At 41.8% G+C, this 26,361-nt stretch overlaps 1 protein-coding gene across 3 annotated transcripts in view; it reads right to left on the bottom strand.

The window, feature by feature from the left end:
- Window positions 1-23,642, bottom strand: part of SYBU (syntabulin) — a 41,408-nt gene extending 17,766 nt beyond the window's left edge. Inside the window, exons 1-3 of one of the 3 annotated variants that reach the window (XM_055704637.1) lie at window positions 23,490-23,642; window positions 23,105-23,291; window positions 9,286-9,483 (exon numbers count right to left, since the gene is read on the bottom strand). In XM_055704637.1, coding sequence (XP_055560612.1) covers window positions 9,286-9,483; window positions 23,105-23,291; window positions 23,490-23,516 — 412 coding nt within the window. In that variant the 5' untranslated portion in view covers window positions 23,517-23,642. The remainder of the gene's footprint in view (window positions 1-9,285; window positions 9,484-23,104; window positions 23,292-23,489) is intronic. The other 2 variants (XM_055704639.1, XM_055704638.1) reach the window with 2 other exon arrangements.
- Between the last annotated feature and the right edge of the window lie 2,719 nt (window positions 23,643-26,361).

Below are 26,361 nucleotides of genomic sequence, written 5' to 3'. Positions count from 1 at the left end.
AGTGCATATGTATCAAAATGTATTTGGAGCTGAAAGATGAATTGGCTGGCACAGGTCTCACCCTGTCCAGCAGCCCGGGCGCTCTCTGCAAAATTCCTATGTCCGCATGGCCTACTCACTTCAGTTTGCAGTCAGAGAGCAGTGGTGCTCTCACAGACCAAGTGCAACACTCGGCTCGAGGTTGCAGGCACCCTCAGGTCAGAGGCTCCTTTAACGGTGGCTGTCACGCTCTCTGTACATCTGGAGCAGTACTGGAACAATTAACGGGCCAGAGAGAGAGAAAGGAAGGAGTTATGGTGTGCCTGCTGGGAACTCAGCATTAAACCCTCAATAAAACAGTTACTAAATTAAACAAAGTGGAACAGGTTCCCTGGGAGCAGACTCCCTGCGTCCCCTCAGCATGCCCAGCAGCCCTGTATTAGGACACTCTTCTCCTTTGTGCTCAAGTGCACCCTCCAAAAGAGTTGCAAACAGACCTAAATATAAGTTTATTTTCCCTTTGCTGAAATAAGTAAGAGAGATTGCTTTTATTCATGGTGGGGTTTAGGGTTTTTTTGTATAGCAAGGAAGGAGATAAGTACCTGACTGCAGAAGATTTGTGCCCAAGACCCTGAATTGCAGGTGGCCTGTGCCACCAGCTCACAGCAGGACGGGTCACTGTCTAGACAGGTAGGACTTAGGCTTTCACCTTTCACTTGCCAATTCCTCCTTTGCAACTTGCTGGCTTCTTTTTTGGATCCTCCATTTCTGGTGTGACATCTGGGCCCTTGTGGCAGCCTGAGAGTCTTCTGAACAAAAAGAACTTTGCTTGTTCTTGTTTCAAAGAAACACTTGCCTATTTAAACATGTTTTGCACACCAATTCAAGCACATATTTTTAAATTCAAAGTTTAGATCTAAAATATATATAAATCCAAAGTAAAAAAATAAACAGTCCTATGCTAGTAATTTTTACTTAACCTTTTAAACATCTTTTGCTCAAAATATTTATATTCTGGTTATATTCCAGTATTATCTCTTGGAAGTTATAGAGCACTTTTTTTTTTTTCACTTCAGTGTGATTTAGTTAGCTTATGTCCTAAAAAGACTTCATTCCTGTGAATTCACAGTGCAAAAAAGAGACACAGAATCTCCCTCTGCTATGCTAGGCACCTTGGGCAGCGGTCCTCAGAAACAGGACAGACAGAGAGTGCCTAAGGTTATCAGGGATGAACAGAAGAGAAGAAGGCGTCTAATTAGACCTACTTGAAGATCCACACATGATCTTCAAACACAAACTTTCTTCTGCAACTGAATGTCTAAGACTGCCTTTACTTTCTGTCAAAAAAACCCCATCTGAAAATAAGAGAGAAATAAGAGACAGAGGCTGGACTTGGCTTCAATATGGGCTGACAGCAGAATTATCAGAGACCTGATGAGGAACACAGGAGATGGGATGGGATTCACCTGACTAAATATGGATGTCTCCAATGCAGACACCCATGTCCGAGCCAATCTCAGCCCCATTTTGAGTCAATGGAAGTCAGTCAGCATAAACAGCATGTTCGAGGTACTGTTTATCTTATCTTAAAGTCAGAAAGATGGCACACTAGATTAGAGTAACCGATTTTATTTGTTATATCTCCTTTAAAACAAAACAGGACCTCAGTGCACTTGTGCAGGTGGAGACAATTACAACTACTACACTGGTATGGAATTGAGGTCAGATAAATCACAGGCCATCTCTGCTCTATCCAGCTTGGCTCAAGACCATGAATTCACACCTCACTCACCTCTGAAACAGCTCCTGTAATCCCCAGAAGGGAAATGGCAGGTTCACCTGCTAAAGCTGTTCCGCCTCCTGTGAGCAATGGGACCAGTCACCAGACCAGAGGAATAGAGCCAGTCCCCATCTGCAGTCCACAGCTCCTGAAGGTTGTCCAAGGAGACCTGTAGGTTCAAGTGTCATCTCTTCTGAATCACAAAACCCAAGGGATTCATGCCAGACAGAAGAGCTCCAATGTGATCTACTGGCTGCACTGGGTCCATTGACCCAACCGGGAAGGACCATGCTAAAACTGCTACAGGGACGCAGACATTCTGAAGCATGTGGGGAGAGCTGGGCTCTGCAAATAATGGACCCCCCAACAGCAACCTCCACCCCACCACCATCCACCAGACCTCACAGCACTGACTGCTACAACAGACCAAACCTTTGCAGAGAGATGCCCATGCCCAATTCTAGGATGCAAGCTTTGAGGATAGCATGGGCTTGAACCCAGACATAGCATCCTTGCTCCTGGAAGGCGAGACGTGCATGTTCATCTCCCTGTGAAGCACACCCCGGTCCTCCAGTACCCATGGTGATAGAATCCTTAATAACTCCCTGTGCTGGCAGGTCAAGCAAACAAATCTACACAGCTCCATAGCAACAGACGTGAAATTAAAGTGGATCCCACCAGTAAAATATGCAGGAGTTCTCAGTGCATACAGAATTATTATCCGGAAACATTTTTATTTTGAAAACTCAGCAGCGGCTATTTTGTATGGGCTCAGAAGGAAAGGTGAAGAGAAGGAAGCAAAGTGAAAGTAAATGAGAAAAAGGAATACAGTTGAAAACTGCCACAACTGTATTCGTTAGACTCTGTGTTAGGAAAGACCTTAGAAACTTTATTGTCCCAAATAAAATTATGAAGTGCACATATTAGAAAGGGAAAAGAGTGAGATTAAAACCATACAGGAAATAAATGTTGTATACCATTGGATGTGAATGTCTGGATGGTTATGTTGGCTGCTCTCGGGTGTGGGACAGATATGAAGCATTTGAAGCATGTGCTTACATCTGAGAAAGATGGCACATGCTCAAGTGCTTCCTCCCTTTTTATTGTCAGGGTGATGTTTTAAAAACCAGATGGAAAGCCTTCCAGAAGCACAAGTAATAGACCACTGTGTATCTGCTTTCTGCCAAATATCGAGCTGCTCTAAAAATCTAATGCTTACGTTAAAGCCATCCTCAGCTGCTTTAAGCTACTCAGGGAACCAGGGCTTTTGCTTTTCCTCTTTTTACCGGCAAGTTCCTCTGCACCCCTCAGAGGAGTTATGCTCTACAGTTATCAATAAACATGCCAACATCAGGAGATTACTTATTATTAATTCAAATACTTCAAGGAAGTAAAAAAACCCAACAAATATATGGAGAACTTACGGTCATAGGCAAGATCCTCCATCGTTTGCTACCAACTTACTTCCTTGGCCCACCTTCAGAACATTTATTTTGTTCTATGACCAATTATTTAAAGTACACTGAACCAGGTGTAGCTAATTTCTTAATTTCATATTCATATGCAAATGACACCAGTCACATATTTAATCATCTGAACATTCCCAGGAATGGAAGCATGAATTTTTCAGTCTCACTGCACCAGTAAGGTTATGAGTAATTGCAGGATGGGAACATGGTGTACTCTGATTAAAACCTGTATTTGTAACCGGGTTATATGCTTTTTGACATACCCTTGTTCTCTCCAAAAAGGTGCAGTTTTGGAATGTGGGTTATAATGTACTGCTAAGTAAGTCATAGCAAAAAGAGAGATACATTACAGAGGCCACCAGTCTTCTCAGTGCTCTCACCTTTGTGTGATTCTGCCTTTAAAATCAAGCCACCAATTGATTTCAGTAATCAGGTTTTCCATTGTCTGTTTTTTAAACAACCAAACAGTGTGACTTTGTGTTAGAATACATAGTACACCACCAGCATTTAAAAAAGTGTTTCAACATAAGAGGTAGAAGTACCAACTAGTAGTTATAAAGAACAATGAATCTCTTTGCATGCCATAGGACCTATTCAAGTTAACATGTTGGGTTTTGTATTCTGTACCATTGTTCCTGAACAACGGGGACAACAGTTCCATTATCTTCTCCCACTGCTTACAGAAATTCAGTACAGAGAATGAACAGAAGCCCTGCAAATACAAGATACAATATTCTTGGATAAATGCACCAGTAAAACATGTCTTTTCTAATATTTTATCAGCTTTCTCAAGATAAAACCAAGTCCTATCATTGCATTCTTCTGCAATCAGAAAAGTGAAGCTCTTGAGAGTGAAGCGTATTTCCTGAATTACCTCTAAGACAATTCTCTCACAGAACTTACCAACTTGTCTCTTTTTCAGGTGAAGCACATACATACATATATATATCAGAGTCAGCCAGTATTATTTCTACACAGTCATACTGAAGAGAGGGAGCAAACTGACAAAAGAGCTGTAAAATCATACAGCCAGATGTCAGTAATATAATCTGTCTTTTTTTTGTTGTTGTTGTTTCGTTTTTAAAATAACCAAAGTGACTGCCTCTAGAATACAGACACATATGAAAGTAAAGCAGCAATATGGATAAACTTAACTGCTAATTTTACAGTAATGGATTAACCAGCCACTACTCTCTGCTTGCACAGGGTGCCCCCAAGAATAAGTTCCTGGGCATTTGGGAATGTAATCTTCACACACAGGACAATAAATAATAATAAAATAGAACAGTAGGAAGAACATTATGTTTTAACAGCTAGACATTTTTAAGAGCTAGACATAGTTTGCAGCCAACACTTGCATTTCCTCTCTGATTTGTTTATCTTATTTAGCTCTAACCAGAATATTCCCAATTACCCAGGATCGTTTCCCTTACCTCCTTTTTGTTCACCATCAGCAGCTCCAATGCTGATTAAAAAAGGACCTGCACCTACTGAGCAGTCACAACCAATTTAAGGCCCATACAGTCTGCCCTACCTGTCTCTCCTAAAACTCCTAAGAGTTCTAAAGGCTTCAAAGATTAATCTGTGCAGATTGGGACATCCTACCCCAAGGCTCATTCACCCATGACTTGATGGATTCACTGTCAAGAAAAATAGAAAGAAGTAGAAAAAAATCATACTGGCAACACATGCTGGGTACAATGTTACTTACTAAGACTCAAAGTTAAATGACATTTTTAATTGAATAGCAATTGTTAAAAGTTACTTTTTTAATAACTTAATTTCTATGAACTCATTATAAATGAAATGGCAGTACATGAACATGAAAGATAGGGCAGTAATCACAGAACTGCTGGGGGTGGAAGGGATCTCTTGGGGCCACATAGTACAACTTCCTGAAGCAGGCTGCCCAGGACCATGTCCAGATGAGTTCTGAATCTCCATGGATGGAGATTCTCCAGCTTCTCCAGGCAACCTGTGCCAGTGTCTGACCACCGTCACAGTAAAAAAAAAAAAAAAAATCTTTTCTTGTGTTTAGATGTAATTTCATGTTTTTCAATTTGTGCTCATTGCATATTGTCCAACAGACATAGGTATTCTGTGTGGTGAAAGCCTCTGAGGTTTTACCATTAATTGAAACAGAACAACGTTTTAATATTTGAATTCTCAAGACCACCCTTCTTGAAATATGTCATAGCAGTTCAACCACACTGTAATCCAAAATGTTACTATTTTAGCCAGATTTGTAACAGATAGCCAGTTGTTTTATCAGCAGTGAAAAAGAATAACTTCTTTTGCATAGTCTGCTGCTACCTGGAATGGTTATTACTGAATTGAGCTGTGAATGACAGCCAGCCAGCCCATCTCTACAAGGTTTGGGAGATGAACCTTACTGTGGCTCACCTAGGTCTCCTTTCATGCAGTGCTGCTCACAACTCTACTTTGCAGACTCTTGAAGGTGCAAAATGAGTAAGTCTGGGACAGTCTTAATCTTAAGTCTTAATAATTCTACGTGAAACTTCAGTAATTCCACAGGCTCTGAGAGACAGCTCCAATGGTAAGCTCAGCTCATTCAGTAAACTATCCCAAGTGCACCCATGACACCAAAAGCAAGAAGAAAGACCAGAACTTTTGGCAGAAATACTGAATGGCACCAGCTGATCAGCCCTTCTCAAATTACGATGCTCACAGAGATGTAAATACAAGTACATCTCTGTTACTTTAAACAGGCAAGCCTTTAGAAGTTATTGACACAACTCTTGCCCAAGATTCCCTTCTTTATCTACATGTCTTTGGAAGTTTATCAGTACTTTGCAGCTTGCAGATCTAGATTTCGAATCTTTGCACTAAGCATTCTAATGGAAGTCAAAAAATGAGATGAGAAAGGCTATCAAAGCAAGAAAAATAGTTCCCACTATCCTCAAGAAGATGTGGACACAAGCAGGAGGAATTCAGGATGCATCTTTGCAGAAGGAGTTCACCAAGAACATGAATATGTAGAAATTTTTATGCTCCTGTTTATTCAATTACAGAAACTGTAGGATTCAGCACAGTGTCTTCACACAAAACTAAGAGTAGTGTTAATTAAGCAGTTTGTGCCTTTTTGCGAGGGCATTTGCTACAACACATTTTCTATTGCTTTTAATATTGCATAGATGAATCACATCCAAAAGAAGGAACAACTTCTAAAATTCTGAAATTAAAAGGCTTGTAACTGGAGTGGATGTTATATATCTTCCTTAATGTTCCTTATCCTCTCCATTCTTTCCTGGGAAAGCAGGCACAGATTTTATGCCAAATTCACCTATAACACCACTGTGATTCAGATTTAATGCACAACAAAACCCATTACCAACTATCCCAAATGAATAATTTCCTGATGATTATAAATCTTTCAGAGGTTTAGCAAGATGCAGTGATAATGCATTTCAGGATTAAGTATGGTTCACTATGCAAACAACATAAATTATGAATGATATCCAAATCTACTTTGTTAATACTTCAAGAGATGAAGATGACCTAGATCCATATAACAATGCCTTAGGCTGTTATAGAAAGACAAGCTATGTTGTATTTCATATTTTGAAGCATAGAAAAGAAAGATGATGTGATGTTGCTTGAGTAGCAGAAAAGCACTGGAGCTTGGGAACAATCTAAAACCATCCCAGGGTTCATTCTCAGTGCTATCCCACTCTGACATTTCCTGAATTATCTAAATATTTGTGTGAGTGTTACTTCTGAGATTCAGCATGTTCCAAGAAAACAATCCTGGAAACAGATAAATTTCCAGCAAAATGACAGGCATTTTGAAGGTGCACACTGACTGATGTAGTTGCCTACAAAAATGTAGCACAGGACACAGTCTGTAAAAGATAGTGGTGGGCTGGATTTTTGTCTCCCATGTCTGGTTCCTGCTATGTAGTCATTATGACATGACATTTCAGATAAATATGAGTAGAGATTATCTCCATAAATCAGTAAGGGCTTCTGGTAGACAGAAATATATTATGTACAACTCCTTTTGCACTGTAGCTTGAGATATCCAGCTGTATGCAGAACTAGGTTATGTATGACAAGGACACATTGCTGTTATTCTCCTCCCACATCCCACTTCCCTTCTACTGCTCCCCTGTTACTCCATGCATGTTTTGCTACATGATGATGCCTCCTCTTTGCACAAGGGCTAGATCTTCCTGACTTAGTCACCAGAAATTCAAGCGCAAGTAGGTCATGGAGAAGAGACTGGATCTACCTGAAGCCAAGAGATAGCAATGGGAAAGAATTACATTAATCCCTGTGGCCAACAGTGATAAAGATGAACCCCAGCTGTCCCCTGGCACGCTCTCCATTCAAGCATGTCCCTCACCTATGTTGGCTCTCACACTGACTACCATGTGGTTTTTGACAACCTTCCACCAAAAAAGGGTGACATATTTGGCAGGAGAAACATAGAAGTACTCTGTAAATCAGACCTAGTTGCTGTTCTCAGAGTTCTGATGGATCTCAGGAGCAATACGCTTGAAGTATTGAGACAAGTTTTCCAACCTTACAGATCAATCAGTGCAGGGGTATCCAGAGCTACAGAATGGCCTGCCTACAAGAATACCTAAATACCTAAACTAAGTCTGTTCGAAGATTTGAAATAATACCATCAACTAAAATGAAGATGACATCTGACTATTACTGCAAAAGGCTAATGACTTGATATTATAGGTAAATCTAAGTGTAACCATCGAAAACAATGAAGTAATTTATTGAAACGTGCATAACAGTTTTCCATGTGTATAGGACTCTTCAGCAGAAAAAAAAATTCTTTATCCACATTTTGCTAAGCTACATCCATATTCACATACAAAATGGCTGCGGTAGCCACGGCTGCAGGTTTGACTGCCATTTGCACATTCACCACACTCTGCCTGCATTAGGTTCCTTGCTTTTAATGGAACAGAAAACAAAACTAGATAAAAAACATTATCTATCATCCATTATGCAGAGCAACGGGAGACTGGGTACACTCAACTAACACAGTGCTATGAACTGAGCTGAAGAACTTGCAGGGATAGTGGTAAGTCAGATTTAATCAGCCTTTTCAGTGACCAAGCCAGTGAGGAGTTTTTGTAACAGATTCTCTACTATTTCTGGATTAAATGTGGTGCTGTCAAATCTGAGCTGGCTCCTCATGGAAGTATCTAAATTGCTTCCAGAGGTAAAATGACTCTGGAAACAGTATAGCCAGGAGGTACCTGAGCTCATAAACCATGCTGCTGGGTCTGTCCAGGGTCAAAACCCTCTCTGTCTCCACGATTAATTAAATAACAGCACAAATATCCTGACCATCTGTAATCAAGAGCTGCCTGCACATGAATCACAAAAATATTTTATATCTACTCATTAAAACATTTATAACATATATATATATTTTATATATATAAAACAGTCAATGACACACCAGGATATTTAGTCTTGGACGTGTGACAAGCAGGTGATGTTTCAGTTGATGGCCTGAGGTGGCCCATTTGCCTGAGGCACTGGGAGACATGCTCTTGATTCAGCCAGTGCAGCATGGCTCTAAATCTGCCTAACCCCCACATGCAGGCTGCCTGTTATCTTGCCTTAGTTTGACATGTTGCATCCCAGAGCTATCACAGCCTGGCAGTGTGAACTTTAGGCAGGATCCAACAATAAATCTAACAGCATCAGCAGACTATAATTCTTTGCTTTGATGGTAAGAGTCATTTATCTTTGGCCAGTGAAATATGTGTGCAATTATCATGAAAGAGGATAAAATCCATTTCAGTTATTTGACATCACCATTGAGCCTCACAAAAGAAAGTGAAGACATCAATTAATTATATTTCCATGAAAACACTAATACTGATAGTGTTTTCAAATTTTGCAGGTGGCTCCACAGAAAGAACCCAGCTATTTAATTTTTTTTATTTGCTATCAGCATTAATGGTATCACAGGCAGCACAACAATGTATGTAGACACCTACAGATGTACTATTTAATTAGAAAGTGTAATTGAAGAAATGAAAGAAACTACACTATACTCACCGGGCTTTACAAGGCTTGTTTTTGTCTCCTTCTTATATCGAGCCAGCTGTGGGTTCCCTTCACTCATTGTCCCTGGACTGAATTTCTTCCTGGAGAAGTCTCCATCACTACCATTGCAAAAACTGATGGGGCTGTTTCCAGCATCAGAAGGAGTCTTAACTGGAGATACTGACTGGCTACTAGGGCAGCCAGTGTCATCTGAAAAGATAAGGGAAAACATCAAACTTTCTAACTAATAAAAACATGAACGTTAGCAGAATTTAAAAAAAAAAGTGTTTGGACTGCAACTGTTTACAGTCAGTTGCCTGATAGGCACAACCTTGGCTCTGAAACCTGGTGAAAAGTTACTAGTTTCTCCCATTTTGTGAAGAAGTCCCAAATACCTTCTGGCAGACTAAAATGGCAAGTGCTTGTTTCACTAAGTCCGACAAAATACAAAAGCGGGGGCTACATAATGAAAACTCAGATCTAGAATAAATTCTGGCTTAGCTAGGCTAGGGAATATTACAGCATGAAGGATTGCATATGAGACAGAAAGATGGCTTGTGTAGTGCACACGAGATGAAAAGCAAGCATGGGCCTCGTGCTCTCCTTCCAGATATATTTTTATCTGAACAAAAAGAGAACGACCAACAGTCCATACGCACAAAGTCAGGACTGTCATTTAACTGGAATTAATAAAGGTTTCTCAAAATTGTTTTTCCTTTTAAAGCAACCACAATCACAGAGCTCTTCCATTCTTGACAAGTGGCTGTGAGGTACCTCGTTCTGAAGAGGGTGTGCTATGCACACACTGCTTTTGTTTAAAGCCAAATTCCTCTGGGGCCACACCAGCGCTTCATGGCATCAGCAGTCACCTCGGGAACAGACCTGCGTTCCTGGCCTCCAGGAATACAAACACTCCAGCTCTTAACAATTAAATGCAAAGCAAGAAGTCTGAGCCCAGGTGCAATCCACATATTAAGCATCCCCTTCATCTAGTCACATCTCCTGTAATCTTGAGTAATCACAGCTCCCCTAAAAGTCATGGTGGTTTTAGAGATACACAACAAAACCAAACAGGCTAATCTGACACGGGGAAACCTCGAATATTTACTCTCCTGGAGAAATGTAATTGTTTGCTCTTTCCCAGGACAAAATGAAAATTGCCATCTTCATTATGCATTTGCCCTCTTCTCCCAGTGCATTATCTTTACCTAACACGAAACTCAGAGGTACCTGTAACTGAGCCAAATAATTTGCATGACCATATTGCACTTACCGCTTCCACCCTGTTCGTAATACACGTCAAGTCTGATCCTGCAATGAGCTTTGCATGGGCAGATTGTTTAAAAAGTCAGTATGTGACTGTGCATTTATGAGACAAAAGGGGTACCCCACAACTATCTAACCCCCTACCCACCTGCCTGCCTTCTGCAGGAAAGAGAAGCTTTTGCTAGTGTTAACTACTGCTCCCCCAGTACAGCAGAAGAACCTCATGCTTTCCTGTGAACCAGTTTTCCTTCATGCCTGGCCAATTACTCTGCCCTCACCTATTTGTTCCGATGTTCTGCTTCTCATTTCTCCATGTCCTGCCTCCAATGCTGAGCAAAGTACCTCTAGGTGTTGACCGTCCAAGGCATGTTACATGCATTAGCACTTAACAGCAGCCTGAAGCGCTGCTGCCCAGGCTCCTGCGAAGTGCCAGACATGATGCCAAGCCACGAGGGCAGCCTAGCCTTCTGCCAGAATTACCTCCCAAGGCACAAAGGGCAGTAATGGTGCAAATAACCTAATCCAGTTTAATCATATTTCATTCCTTCAGATCAGCTCAATTAATCCTACAAGCCTTTTGCCATCACACTGCTGCCTTCTGCAACGCAGAATTAGTCCCTAGAAATATACCAGGAAAGCGAAAACCACTAATAAGTTTTTCAGCCCATCCCCACATTCATCCTGACTAAAGCAGGATTGTTGCTCACATGATTTTAGTTTACTTTTTGTCCTTTCCATTTCCATCAACATTGCAATATAACTCAAGGCACAGAAGAGAGAAGGCAGCAATTTCCTCCCAGACCAGCGCCCATTTCCTTTTCTCAGGGGTTCAGAGTCTGTTCTGCAGGGCGAGTGAATGCTACCTACAGGGCAGTGGATCTGCACAGCTGAGTCAGTTACTGAATTGCATTTAAGCAGCTCCTTCAGCTATATCCAAAGCATCTTCTCTTTGGAAGCACACAAACATTTATAATCAAATATATTCAGGAAAAAGTTAAGGTTCATGCAGTTTATTTTTAATTGTTTAGAAGTTTCTCTATGTGGCATTAATTTCAAAACATTGTGTTTTGTTTTTTTTTTTTTAAAAAAAGACAAGAAACAACTATTTACTCCGTCTCTCCACCAATAAAATCATTGTAAGATCTGCACAGGTTTTGCACACCTCACAGATGTGTTTTATATGGGAGACTTTATGTAAAAATAACTCCCAAAACTATAGAGGTGCTACCTGGAAGAACCTCAGGAGCTGATAGAACCTCTAAACAAGGAAAGAACTAAACTAAAAGCGTTAAGAATTAGGGCATTAAAAAAACCAAAAACTCACTGCAATAAGGGAATAGGCTAGCTAGAGAAAGCATACAAAAATAGCATTTAAAAAATACTTTAATTACCATCCCCCCACCATTACCTCTGATACCACACTGGTGACACTATATGATCAGTTTATGTCATATCTACATATCCTCATGTCATCCCTTAAGGACTTCAGCTTTCATTGCAATGGGGCATTTATTAAAGGAACAAATGAGCCTGACACAAAGAAGAACAGCTGTTCTCCACTCATATCCCCTGTGACCTTTAGACACACCAATAACCAGGTAAGCATTCCCACTCGAGCTGAAGTAAATTAATGATTTTATTGTACTCTCTCTCCTCTATTCATTTGTTATTTTTAATGTAATGTATAACTTCTACTCCTTCTACCTAGTATTAGCCAGAAATGTGAACAAAATTATAAATTTTCCAAATCTAGGGCAAGCTGCAGAGAAACATTTTTCTGTGTCAGCCTTTTGAAGTCAAAATGTTTACTACCACAGAACAGAACAGCTGCATACAAAATACTGGTGCTCATGACCAAATGCAAACAAAGCTTTGCTGTACACTGAGGGGATCCACCTCCCACCAGATCTGCAACTCACTGTTCTGGCACAAGGAGAAGTCCTGGTGAACACTGAGGTTCCATCCAACTGCTCAGTGCAAACCAAATTGCTTGCACTTATCTTCATTCTTCCCTGCTACCGAAGCCTTAACATGCTATTTAATTGTATTTAATTTTGCAGCTGAACTACCCACAGATGAGCAGCACACCGCCCTGTGGGCCCTGACTGCACATCCAGGGGATGCCCCCTCCATCCCACAGACAGCCCGACTGTCTGCCCCGCTCACCGCTGCAGCAACCACCTCTGCATCTCACTCACCAGAGGAAGGATGCGTTTGCGGCAGCTGGGCTCAGTATTTCCTGCAGACCTGCAGGCTCCTCCAAACACCTGCTGACAGCTCTGACAGAAGGAGGTGACCTTCATCTGCCCAGAAATGGGCCACGATAAGGAATCTATCTCCAAAGTAGGCAATGGGGTAGCCGGAGCAGATGAGCCCACAATGGGATTCACTTTCTGCTGCAGACATGGTGTGAATGTAGTTTTCAGCAAGGTCAGTTAAGGATTCAGTCCTGTAACTCAGCAAGAGTTTTGCCCCAGGAAGGATTTCAGGTCCAGACTTCTCAGGAATATAGACAGACCTGATTCAGCTTCTCAGGCACGTGAGCATCAGGGAGATGGAAGAGAGAAAGCTGGCAAATAGCTGTGAATGTCCATACTACTGATGTCATCTGTATTATTTACTTGCACAAGAGGGAAAAATGTAAATTTATTACACACAACTTTCACTGCTTTCTTAGCCATATTCATGGTGTCTTTTATCACATTGGCTGCCTCAGAGTGTTCTGGGAGTAGGTTTTCCCTTTGAACATCAGCCGGATTTCATCACTGAAGCTCTGTGTCCAGCCCCTCTCCCAGACCAGACGTGCCTGCCAAGTTTCAAAGCCGAGCACTGGGCAGGCTCTCCTTGTACAAACAACTGGGAAAGCTGCTCAGAGCACTCTGACATCTGCATGCACTAACCAGCTTTCAAATAGTAAAGTATAAACAACAGTGTTAAAGATAGTAATACTCTTAACAACTGACAAAAACATTGTTCTCGTAGACTTTAAGGCCATACATTGTGACTTGATTTTCTCTCATTTTCTGGGCACAGAGGCTTTAGAAGTTTCACTGGAACATGTCTCAGAACCTCCTTTAGAAAAATACTGCCTTTTCCTAAAGGCTTCAAGAAATACCAAATATACAACGTCCTTATATAGTGAATCAAAATAATTAATGATGCTCTTGCTGAGGAACTGCTGACTTATTTATACTTTCCCTCCCAGCTGCCAGATTGAGCTATGCACTTTTATGAATCTGAACTGTCCACCCCCACCACCTGACCCCTATTCCACTGTCCCACTTCCATTTCTTAAGGTTCCCCTGACCAACGTTCAGGCTGTACATACTCTGCATTTCTACTAACAAATGTGGATTCCAGAATTAAACATGGACCTCTAATGAACTTTTAAATATTCAGTGTACCAAGGCAAAACAAGTTTCCTGACTTTTACCTGAAGGTTCCCTTTCTATTCATCCCAGGATCTGTCAGTCTGGGTAACCATGGCTTTGCCAGGATGGTGCACTGTGAGCTGGTTATTGATGGTGAGGGTACCAGCAAGGGCATTTCAGATTATTTTTTTTAGGAGAACCTCCCAATCTGCCCATCCGCTCCACATTTTTTAACCCCCTACATGTTTCTTTGGTCTTCTTTTCATCACCAGTCTTGTAGCACAGGGGTGTTTTATGTATTAATGAAAGTTGCTGACAGACATGAAAGGGAATACATCATCTAGCTTCCACCTGTAAGGCTCTTGCTGTATTAAATGGAGAGAAAGAAGCTCCTCTGGAAAGTGAGTCAGAACGACAACCTAATTCAGGCTAAGTCATCCCACTCCTCTGAGTCACTGTTTGGAGGATCTCACCTCTCTCCATGGATAAGCACAATCACCGTTCTGATTTGGACAGCTGAAGCAGTGAGGTGTAAGGGCTCTCCACCCAGTCAGAAAACATTGCTGATAGGAGATCCACAGTATCATTCTGGAACAGCCAGGTAACACCATAAAAGCAGCAGGATGAAACATAATAGTACAAAATGAGTAGTACACATAGAAAGGCAGAAGTGGAGCATATTCACACCCACACCATGAGGCTCTCAACAGGTAGGAGTCCAACTCCTACCTCATCACAACACTGACTGGCCCTCTGGAGGTACCCTCACCTGCCCAGCAATGATTTAGGGAGCACAGCTTAAAGCAAGAATGTGAATATTCTCCTCAGCTCCTGTTTGTACTAAACAATTTCATTTTTACTGCAGCCATTCCAATAGCTGATTTTATGTAGTTTATGAGGTTAGTAATTTGCTATTATCAATTTGTCACCTGAAAACCTGCAAAATCACAGACTGCTGAAAAAAGTAATCATTAGTTAACTTTAGTAAAAGTGGAGTCCTAAAAATGCTACTAGTTTAGGTCCTTTTGATGAACTCTAAACTCATTTTACAGCTATTTTAAGATTGGTTTGGGTTGGTATTCAATAAAATTCATGAGAATATCATGTGCTTATGAGGCAAGTGTCTTACCAGGAGTTAAGCACACTAAACCAGAGCAGAAGAGCAACAAAAACTATAGCCCTGTCAGGAAAAGAGAGGAGGCATACTTATACAAAATCCCGCTAAGCAAATTAATTCCACATTTAATCTCCATGTCTCTGCAGACAGAACTCGAATTAACTACGCTCCATTTTGCCTGTGAATGAAGGCAGGCTGGCAGCTCCACCACTCCCCGAGGTCACCTAGAGAGGCTGTGCAAACTCTTGTCCTTGAAGGTTTTCTAGACTCTGATAGAGAAAGCCATGGCTGATGTGACAGTGCTGGAAACAGTCGTGCTTCAAACAGGAGGCTGCATGAAATGATCTCCAAAGGTCCTGCACAACCGACATGCTTAAAGATCATACTTTTCTTTTACATTTTTTAGATATTCCACAACTGGGAACCACCCTGTTTTCCCCAGTCAGTCTTTCAAACTGGAACTATTGATTTTAATGTTGTAGTCATAAAATCTAACCAAGCAGTGAGGTAAGCAAAATCAAAACTAAACATCTTCAACTCCTTTTGTTACTTGCTGAGGTTCCTATCATTAATGTACAGGTAACTTTTACACCTGCTCCTCACCAGCCCCTATGACCTTGCTTCCATCACACTCCACAGGCTGACCATTAACTGTCACTACTGAAAATTTAGTATGGAAGTTGCTCACTGAATTCAGTAAGAGGTCTTCTGCTCATCCACAGCATGGTATGAATAGTGACAGCTCAGATTATGTAGGAGAGGGAGGGGAAGAAGAAAAAAGATGCACTGGTCCACTCCTACAGCTCAGGCATCTTTTACAATGCAGTATTTCTCATCAACATGTCCTTAAAGGTATCTGCTCTTGACATCTGACTGAACAACAGCTAAGCTACACTGAAGCACCAAATTTTAATTGACTTTGGCAGCAAATCTACTAATCTTCCTTCAATTTGAACATCTCACTAACAAGCAGGACCAACATGAGTTCTGGGAAACCATCTGTAAAAAGAACTATGTTATTGTGGCTTACTGGCTTTGTCATTACGTGTATCGCACCACTAATGGTATTAGTATTGTAGAACAATTGCGTAAAGGCTTACTAGCAAAAATATCAGCAAAAATAGTACTGTTACTAGGAGAGCACTGAGAGTACTAGGAATAGCACAGCTCATAGAGCTTTGATGTCACATCACAGATAACATTTGGACAAGGGGCTTAAGATGACAAAGAACAGAACCCTATTTGAAAATTTTAAAGTAAAATTTTAACTAAAGGTGAGGACAAGAAAGAGTCTGAAAAAGAGACAAAGGAGAATCTTGTTGTTCAGTAGGGTTTTTTAAGCACTTTAGTAGGCCTCACTGTTGCTACCTCAGGTGGGAGAGCCTTGATTACATCCAGTATAAGAAATATTACCCATTTAATGTTAACATTATGTGAAATATATGTGTATATATAGATGGGTTTCTCTGTGTGTGTTTCTATGTGTTTAATTCCATTATGCAGCAAAGGAAGAAATTATAAGTATTCTATCTAATCTTGAAGTACCATTTTTGGCACTAAATACCTTCAATAGACAACACAGAAGTTTGTAGCTCTTCCTCAAATGGTACAACATATTATACTCCTTTGTTCACATACAGCTCTGCCTCCATGGCTGACAGCAAACCACTGTGAACCTCACAGCTTCAACAATCACTTCATAAGGTTGCACATTTTATCTTCTAATGGAAGGAAACTACATATATTCTATCATATATGCATAAATATACATATATATTTTATACATTTTTGTCTCTTTTTAAACTGTCCCCAAGCCCAGACTGGCACTTAGCACCACCACAGAACCCACTCACTATATTTGGTGATAGATACACATCAAAACACTCTTCCAAAATTTCAAGGACATATATTAATCCTTTAAATGTAGGGTTAAAACAAGTCATGTAGAATTTATTTTAAAACATCAAGATTATCTTTTAATACAAAATAAATCAAAGACTTCTGATTAAAGTTTCATTCCTGCTACACATTGTGACACTCTTCAATATGCATGACAATATTCAATTTGATAGAAAATTGCATGAAAAGCACTTAAATCCAAAAGTATTAGATTACACATTGGTGGCGAAGAAATGACACAATATAGTTTAGAATTCAGTCCATAGTACACAGCAAGCTGCAATAAACAGGGCACTAGAAAGGATGAAGTACTGCCTGTTCTCAGGACACCATCCAAAATGTGCCAAAGAGAACGGGAACTCTTCTGCTGACCTCAGGAGGCTCTAGGTCAGGCTTTAAAGGTTCACAGTGCTGACAGATACATAAAAAGGTGACAACAAACATTCAAAAGGTCAAATAGTTTGGCTTCCAGATGTTGTTGTGCGGCACAGGAACAAAAGGATTGTTACTTACCAAGAGGGAATAAATAGTGAAGTTGAAAAGGACGCAGTGAAAGTCCCAAAACTGAGGAATGAGTAAACTTTGCTCATTAGTACCTAGGCACTTTTCTCATTTCCGTGTTTGGAACAGTTCTCTGCACCACAGAAACAGAACTGGTGGTTAACAATATGAAGCAATAATAAATTATTGCACATAAGGCAGCCCAGCAGGAAATTCTCCAGGGAAGCAGCAGTGAGAAAAGGAAGCATGTCACCAGTGTCACCCTTATGCAAAGGCCACAGATGCATTTTTGAAAGCAGATTTTGTTTCAACGTTTCTGTAAATTAATATCACAGTGATTACTCGACTGCCTTAGAGAGTGCTGCAAACAAGTGCACTGGAAAAGACCTCCTGAAGTTTTAAAAAATGGCAAAAGGCTGTGAAAAGCATAGCATCAAGGACTGCAGGAAAGAGAAGCTAACTTTCAGCATCACATATTTGAGCACTTTTAAGATATCTCTTTGATTCAGTAATGCAGACTAAAAAAATACAAATAAACCAGTAAGGAACTACTTAAACAAAATACTTCTTCATATAACAAGAAAGAAGAATGGAAGAACTCTCTGTTTCCATAATAATACATATATATGTACATACATGTATATGCACACACGCACACACAGATAATAGGAGTAATTATTTTCAGTAATTTACATTCACTCTCTGGCCTCAATCTGTTGACTTGTTAAAATACTGAAAATACGTTTTCCTCTATCTTTTTCCATTCAGAAATAGATATTTAAGTAGACACGTTTCAATAGTGTAGCCTCCAAGGCTAACTGATTTACAATACAAACTACTTCAATGCTCTAGTGAAGAAATTATTTACCCGAGTGTGAGAAGGTGCAGCTTTTTGTCCAGTAACACCCGTACAACCCTTTTCTTCTTGTCTGTGGCTAGCAATACGAGCCACACATTCACATGGACTTTAATAAGCCTGCCTAAAGCCTACATGCTTTTTTTGATACATGCACTACGAACTCAGCCCCACCATCCATGGACAGCTGGGCCAACTGGAAAACAATCTCTGAGTTCAAGGGGACTGTGCACAGGGGCAAGTGAGCGGGGAACAGTAACATTGAGACTCCTGCTGCAGGGTGCATATGCCAGGGCTTTACAGTGCAGCCGCAGTACGGTGGCACACGAGTGTTGGCCTCTTCTCCCAAGTAACAAGCAACAGGACAAGAGGAAGCAGCCTCAACTTCTGCCAGGGAGGGTTAGATTGCATATTAGGAAAAATTTTGTCAAGCACTGGAACAGGCTGCCCAGGGAAGTGGTTGAGTCAGTGTTCCTGGAGGTATTTAAAAGACACACAGATGTGGCACTTAAGGATATGGTTTAGTGGCAGACTTGGCAGTGCTGGGTTAATGGTTGGACTCTATGATCTTAAAGGTCTTTTCCAACCTAAATATTTTTATGATTCCATGACTGTATATTTATTGTGTCATGCATTTAAACAACAAGATTTTAAAAAAATCTTTTTTACTGTTTTAAAAGAGAAGTTTACAAAATAAGCATTGAACCCAGATCTTGAAATTTGAAAGGAAAAGCAAAAGAAGCTTCAACTCCTATGTTTGAAAACTTTGTTGAAGTGAGTCACAATCATTCATGTACAGAGACACTACTGGTTTTCGTGGCCCATAGTACTATGCATTCTAGTTAAAGAGGTGATTTGCAGGTAAACCTGAGGAAGGAGAAATTGTTTGCTAAGGGCATGAAACAGGTCCTCTGGCTCACAGAGTCTTTTGCTGAATCAATTATTAAATGCCCAAGTGCTTCCTGCAAAGCTGCATCTCAGTTAACAAAGTGCCGCTGCATTACCTGCAGAAATTCAGGCAGCTGGCCCTTGAAGAAAGGCTGAAGGAAAGCTTGGGCATCATTATAAAGGGGGCAATAATTTCCTATTCATAAGGAGAAATTTAAAAAGCTATTCAGAGGCAGAAACCAGAAAAAAGTAAAAACCAAATTAGCTTCCTTTAAAAATGTAAAGTTAACAGACTGTTACTGAGCTTAGCATGGCCAGGCTGCCTTCGACCCAATATACAACTAGCTTGGTATCAAAGGACATGCACACAAAAATCAAGGATAATGCCCCACCCTAAGTATCTTCTTTCTTACAAGGCAAACCCTGTAACTGGAATTACCAAAGGCAGCCCAGCAGCCACTCTGCCAGGGACCCCTGAGCAGATGATTTGTTCACGATGTTTAAGATTGCACTATCCACCCAACTGACAAGGTAAGTGTGTGCAGCCACTTCACAACCAAGTGCAACTTATGAGGAAAACACGCATGATTCGTGCAAACACTCAGTAGCAGTTGAGCCAGACGAAGCTTCTGGGAGAATGCTTTTTCATCGTTTGACATCACACGAGTTCTGTGGCTGACATCCAAGCCAAAGAAGGGCAGTGGCTGAAGGAAGAGAAGTGTTCCCATAAGAAATGACAAACAGGACCCCAGATGCGGTAAGATTTTTAAGGAAGGGTTGTGCATGGTGAATACTGACACAAAGGCTCAGCTTGCCTACACAACATCCAGAGAGCATTCACGTTCACTTGGCAGAAACAAAGCGTATTAAAAACACATTTCATCAGGAATATCACAGGCAAAACTAACAGTCTCGCCATGTTTCATATGGACTTACAAAGCAAAACTGACAAAGTCAATTGCAAATAACTGACCAGCCTCATCAAGTGAGTCTGATGAAATCACATAAGACAAAGAAGGAGCTGATCGCATAAATTTAAAACTTAGCCAGAACTAACAACTTCTTTAAAAGAAATTAAGCATTAAGACACAGGGCCTCTTATCTGTTGCCAAGTGGTATTTTTTGCTGTTGCCACCATGCTCACAGCAATGCCATGGTTCCCAAAGGCTCCCCCTACCTAAACCAACATTAACGATACCTAGAAGACCCTGCTGCTCTCATTTAGAGTGCAAGAAGAAACCCAAGCTTTCACTTATATGTTGTGACCGTTGTAAGCACACAGAGAAAATGGACAACCTCAGAAGCTCTAGGGAATCAACCAGGAAATACTATTTAAATGGATGAGGAAACGAGGAAATAATTTCTGCTGGGGGAAAAATAAATCCACCCATTATGACCACTTGGTGTCAATGATAAAGGAAGACAGGCAGAGAGCAACTTGTCAAGAGAAAGGTAAAGAGGAAAGGAATTATTCCAGGGGTCAATTCACACTGTCTGCTGCTTATCAAGAACCTTTTGGAGTTTAACGCTACAAAGAAGTTACAAAAAATACATTTATCCAAACACTCATGAGCTTTTTCATACTGCATCACACTACTATTAATACTATTCATCTGCTCATCCTTTCCAAATTTATTGCTAATTTTAAATCCACTTTCTGCACATGCCAATTCTCAATTAAGATGAAGCACCAGGAGAGTCAAGTTAGGGGCTGCAGCCCCTCCACTCACCTCTCCACACAGTTCTTTGCCAACCCCTCCCCAGAAACAGGAACCTGCAGCCACTGGGGAATTTCAATCTAAGATTCAATTTTATCTATGATAAAGAAGGATCGTAATTAGAAGAAAGGGAAGCAATGTCAGGGAATGAGGAAGTCAAGTCAGTGACTGTTGTCATACCTGCACCACGGTGAAAAACCCATTGAACCTATCAACAACAAACCCACATACTGGGATGGAGGGCAGTGCCTTGGCTGATCCTTGGCTGCATAAGGTTTGATGACTCCCAGCGGTCCAACTGAGTAGCGCATACCTGTATGGGTGCTGCAGGCAGCTGGAGAAGCACAAAGCTCTCAGTATGGGAAAAAATCAAACTAAATCAACGCAGCATTCATGGAAGAATAACTGATGAGTAAAGGAAATAAAAACACAAGCAGTTGTGCATAAGAGGCAGGTTAAGAGACCACCATCACACTCTTGAATATCTCTGTGAAAGGCACCTTAAAACTATCAAGCTGTAAGATCAGACACACCCAGAGTAAATACAAAGCTCTGCTGAGACTCAAGGCAGCTTATATATAGTGCAGTGGGACAGCAAGGGTATTTGGCAGCTCTGCGTTGAGCAGATCTGAAGAACATGGTATAAACCCAAAAGATATAAAAAGGAATGTCAGCAACCAGGATGAAAGGCTTGTCAACACACAGGGAAAAAAAAAAGTCGGGATAAAAAGGAGCCATTTGGGAGAGATCATAAAAATAATATATTTCTAGAAAACTTCAAAAGATTTTACTTCTTTGTAACACGCAAACTCAAGCAGATAAGGTAGAGTGATCCCAAAGGCATGGGAAAAAGACTTCAGCATTCTTACAACAGTATGTTGTTTGCTTAATGCTCTGCATTGTTCATTAAACAATAACCAAATAGATCATTCCGCTGTGCCTGAATTGCAAAATCCATCCAAGCAAGGCTCAAACACAGCTATTGTGTTTCTCATCTAGGAAAACTGACCATTCTTGTACACAGTGTCCAATAGACTGCTTTTCCTTAAAAGAATTGGAAAAAAATATCTGATCCACTATAGTGAGGACAGAGATAAATATGAGCGTTTCTGGCTGTTCCCAGGAAAATCTTTGGTAACTGGAATACTTTACGAATAAACAAAAAGGAAGTTTAGGAACGTGCTCTGATATTCACTATTACAAAAATACTTGTAATAATTCAGATTTTTAGTTAGACAGAGAATGTTATGCTCTCCAAAACGCCATTAAAAACAAATGTTTAGTCACCAAAATATCTTCCATATTACCACACACATATAGAGCCCAAGGTGTTCATGATGCGACCCTCAGTGCTGTTATCCAAGTGCATGATGTCATACGTAGTGAAGAGTTTGACTGAATTAAAAGGTTAGTCACCACTAGTAGGTATCTGAGTCATTCACGGCTAGCTGAGGCACTTAAATTGTGCTACACTCAACACAGAACAAATATTTAATATAAAGAAATCTGGTTTCAAGTTGTCCCCGACATAAAGGCATATACTTATTTTGAAAAGCAAGTGACACTTTTGTGGTCTACAGTTGGGGAGTAGTAATTTACTTCTGATGTATCACCCAGCCATTGCCCTCTCTGTCGAGAAGACATCATGTGCAGCTCACATCTGCCAACATGCTTCTCAGGAGTGGCCTGAATTCTCAAATAAACAGAACTCAATTCAATATGACAGTGAAAACTTCACCTGCATATTTTGTTCCGATTAATGCACAGAGATCATCGTCACAGAACCAAAAGGAAATGCAGTATCTGACCTGTGTCTGATACCCGTAATAGCAGCTCCCCTGTTTAACAGACCCTTTGATTACGGGCTTTTCAAAATGCCTCAAACCCATGCTGCAGTTTTTAAGGCAAATCTTTCTTTTTAAGGCAACTCTTGTGCTGCAGTAAAACCACCAGCTTTTTAGCAGCGGATAGCTGAACTTGAAATGGAAACATCTGGTGTCGCTTACGGACATGTATTAAAAGAACAGATACTGGATTTCCCTGGAAAAATCAATGGTTGCCCTTCTTCATCTGCAAAGCAGGATGCTGACGCAAGCCCAATACAGGGATGCTGCGTCCGGGGGTGACCGCGAAGCCTCAGGGCTCGGCGTGGTGGGACCCCCCCCATGACCCCCAGGGGCAGGGCTGGGCCGGGGGGGATATCTGTCTGCCATACCTGAGCAGAAGCTGTTACTGCTGACGGTCCTGGCGGAACCCCCGGAGGAACTGGGCGGGTTGAATTCCCGGCTCTCCTCCTCCGAAAAGGGCGACTCGGAAGCGGGGGATACCTTCTGCTGCGGCCGCAGGACCAGGCGGGGGATGCGGCTGCGGGACACCTCCTTCTCCAGCTGCGTCTTCTGCTCCTGCTCGGGAAGGGGCACCTTGATGTTAAGGCCCCCTCGGATGCGCCCTCCTCCTTCCACCTTCGAGGCAGGGGTACGCAAACCCCGGTCCCCCCCCCGCCCCTCCAGGGGCGGGGGGGGGGGCCGGGGTTTGCCTGCCCTCCTCGGTCCCCGCAGCCATCCCTGCCGCCCCCTCCGTCCCCATCCCCATCCCCTCACCTTGCTGCTCTCCCGCAGGGGCCCCATGGCTCCTCAGTCGCCGCGCAGCCGAGGAGGGGCACCTGGCATGGGCCGGAGGGATGCGCTACGCCCGCCTTGCTGCTGCCGCTGCTGCCGCTGCGGCGCTGGGGGTGGCGGAGCCCGGCCCGGCCCCGCCGCCGCTCCCCGCCCCGACACGTGGTGCCGCCGCCTCCGCCCGCCCCGGGGGCGCCGAGCAGGTGCGGGAAGGGGTCGCATCCTCCCGCCCCGGCTCCGCATCCCCCCGACAACCCCCGGCGGTGGGCTGCCCCGGGGAACCAGCCCCCTGCCCCCCGGTCGCAGAAGGAGCATAAACACGCTAAAAATACGCGTGTGCGGTGTTACAGGTTTCACGCTGGGGCACCAAGCCAGGTACGGAACGGCGGGCAGATGTTACCGGTGCTAATATGATGGATGTATATAGCTGTATAAATAGCAAAATGCGTCAGATGTTCTCTGCTCGTTATTACTGGATGACAGCGTTTTATGGAACATGTGGAGACCTAAAAACTTACTCGATTCTCAGGCAACACACTGCATAGTATAATTACTGTATTGCCTCCCTTACCTTTAATTGTGGTAATTGTTGTTGACTCTCCTTATTGATTAATGCACACATGCTAACCTTGTTCACCTGCTCCCCAGAGCAGGTGTGCTTATAAAGACATGCATTTATTAGTAGGACTGTGATCTGGGCTATATGCGTATCTACGCAGTGGGTGAAACAGGCCTCTTTTCTACAAAGAGGATGATGAAATTCTCGGTATGAAGCTCATTTGAGATTCATGAACAGGAGTTCATGAGCTTGCAGGAGCTGTGCTTTCAGCAACAGTATTTTTGGGCAAAGATTTCCTTTGCATGTGTGCTTCCTGCAAAGGGCCTCAATCCCTGTTGGGAACTTCTGTTTGCTATTAGAGCATAAATATTAAATACTGTCTCAAAAATAATTAAGAGCAAATGTGTCTTTTATGAGCAGTACAGAGAACATACCATCAGTAATAGGAAAGGTGATGCATTCACCTAGTCCTCAAAGAGGAAAGGGGACACTGGTGAGTACTGACACACTGATTGTTGCATATACAAAGGCTTATAATTACTAATTTATTAACCTGGCATCAGGATTAGATCCATTACTTATGTAGAGCTCCAAGCTATGCTCTGCCAAAAGATGATACCATCCTCCCCTGGCAGTGTCAAGGCATCTATAATTCAGAGAAGTGAGATATAAGTGAGCTGAAAATAAAGCTTAAAATTCATGTATTAAAAGCTCAGTGTGCTTATAAGATATCTTCTAAGCACTGGAATACACCTTTCTGAGGCACAAAAGAGCAGGAAGAATCCTGGACCTTTCCATACTGCTCCAAGTCTGTTTCCATGGAAAATTGCAAATTGAACATTTTAATCACACAAATTTCCTCTTCCTTCAGGTGCACCTTGCCTTCAGGGCACCTGAGACCGTAGGCGGCTTCTGTGAGCCACACATTGCATGTGTGTGGTGGAAATTTCCCATGTACATTTACAAAGCTGTTGTACTGGTAGAAAGAGTGAGAAAAAGCTGTGCAGCAGTGCTGCCATTGCCATAGTAACTCAGCTCGAGAGTTGATGATGATGATCCAATTGTCGGAGCCTGCTTTATCTTTTTCCATTTCAAGCTCAAATTTTTGCTTTGCTAAGAAACAAGATATGAAAAGTGAAGTCTTCAGGCTGCCTGAGGATTCATAATGGGATGTGATTCCCTTTCATCTCCTCTTCTCTTTGCATAGAGATTTATAGCCTTATCATAAATCATAAACCAATCATTAACTTTCAAGCAAACATTTTTTTTTTACCCTTACAGTCCATGTATATCTTAAATATTGAGGAAATAAACCACTTTTCAGCTTATTAAAATATTTTTAATGTGCACAAGTTAATCATCAGTACTGGGAGGAACACATACTTGACATGATCATGTGATACCACTCTTACCTCCTCTTGATGTCTTTTACAAACGAGCACTATTGCTGTATTACCTATACAACTAATTTTCATAACCAGGACGTAACTCTGAACAAATCTGTATTTTTTGTGCAAAGGAAAAATATCATACATTCGTAAGGGCCTCAGAAAACCTACAGAACACAACATCTTCTTAGGCTTTTTCTTGCTCTACTCCCTCCTGAAAAATAACAGCTCTCCAGGAAGCCACAGAGGGCTGCAGATTCAGCAGAAGCGCCTGGACTCCAGGAGCTGCCAGGGGAAGCTGGGCACCAAGCCAGCCCCTTGGGTTAGACCTTATGCTTTGCTGAAAGGGGAGCAAGGTACGTGGAAGCAGTTTTTATTCCAGGCTTTGCTACTAAGATTTTCACTCAGATGGAGTGCTCCTCCAGAAAAAGTTGCAAGGGAGAGAAGAAGGGGTGAATTATAGCTGGCCATGGAGTACGTTTTGCTGTTACGTCTGCTTCTGTTCTGCTGCTATCTCTGAACTTTCTCAGTGGGAGGGGAGTGGGATTCTAATCCGGCAGAGTTTTGCTAGCCAGCAGTTAGTTGTGTCCTTTAGCACAGATGCAAGGAACTCAGTGCATTGTTGCTTCCACATCTGAACTGCTAAGAGAAAAGCTTCAACTGATGTTTTTGCAAAGCTTTCTGTGCAATTTGGTTTTGTAAGTTTATTTGTTCCATCTGATGGTACATTGTTTCTAGACATCTGCAAATGCTGTTTTCCAGTTTGTTTTCTTGCAGTGTAGTATTCTTGCTCATGAGCCGTCAGAGTAACAGTGGTACGGCAATGGAGTAAAGGTCTCAGCATCCTAATTAAGGACCCAAATACCTCTGTTTGGAATCAGGCACTTCAGAAGAACAAGTGAAAAAAATA

This window comes from Falco cherrug, chromosome 3, assembly GCF_023634085.1.
Source record: "Falco cherrug isolate bFalChe1 chromosome 3, bFalChe1.pri, whole genome shotgun sequence".
In the NCBI taxonomy this organism is placed as follows: Eukaryota; Metazoa; Chordata; class Aves; order Falconiformes; family Falconidae; genus Falco; species Falco cherrug.
The sequence above is the reverse complement of the archived record's forward strand: the minus strand, read 5'-3'. Positions and strand labels throughout refer to the sequence as shown.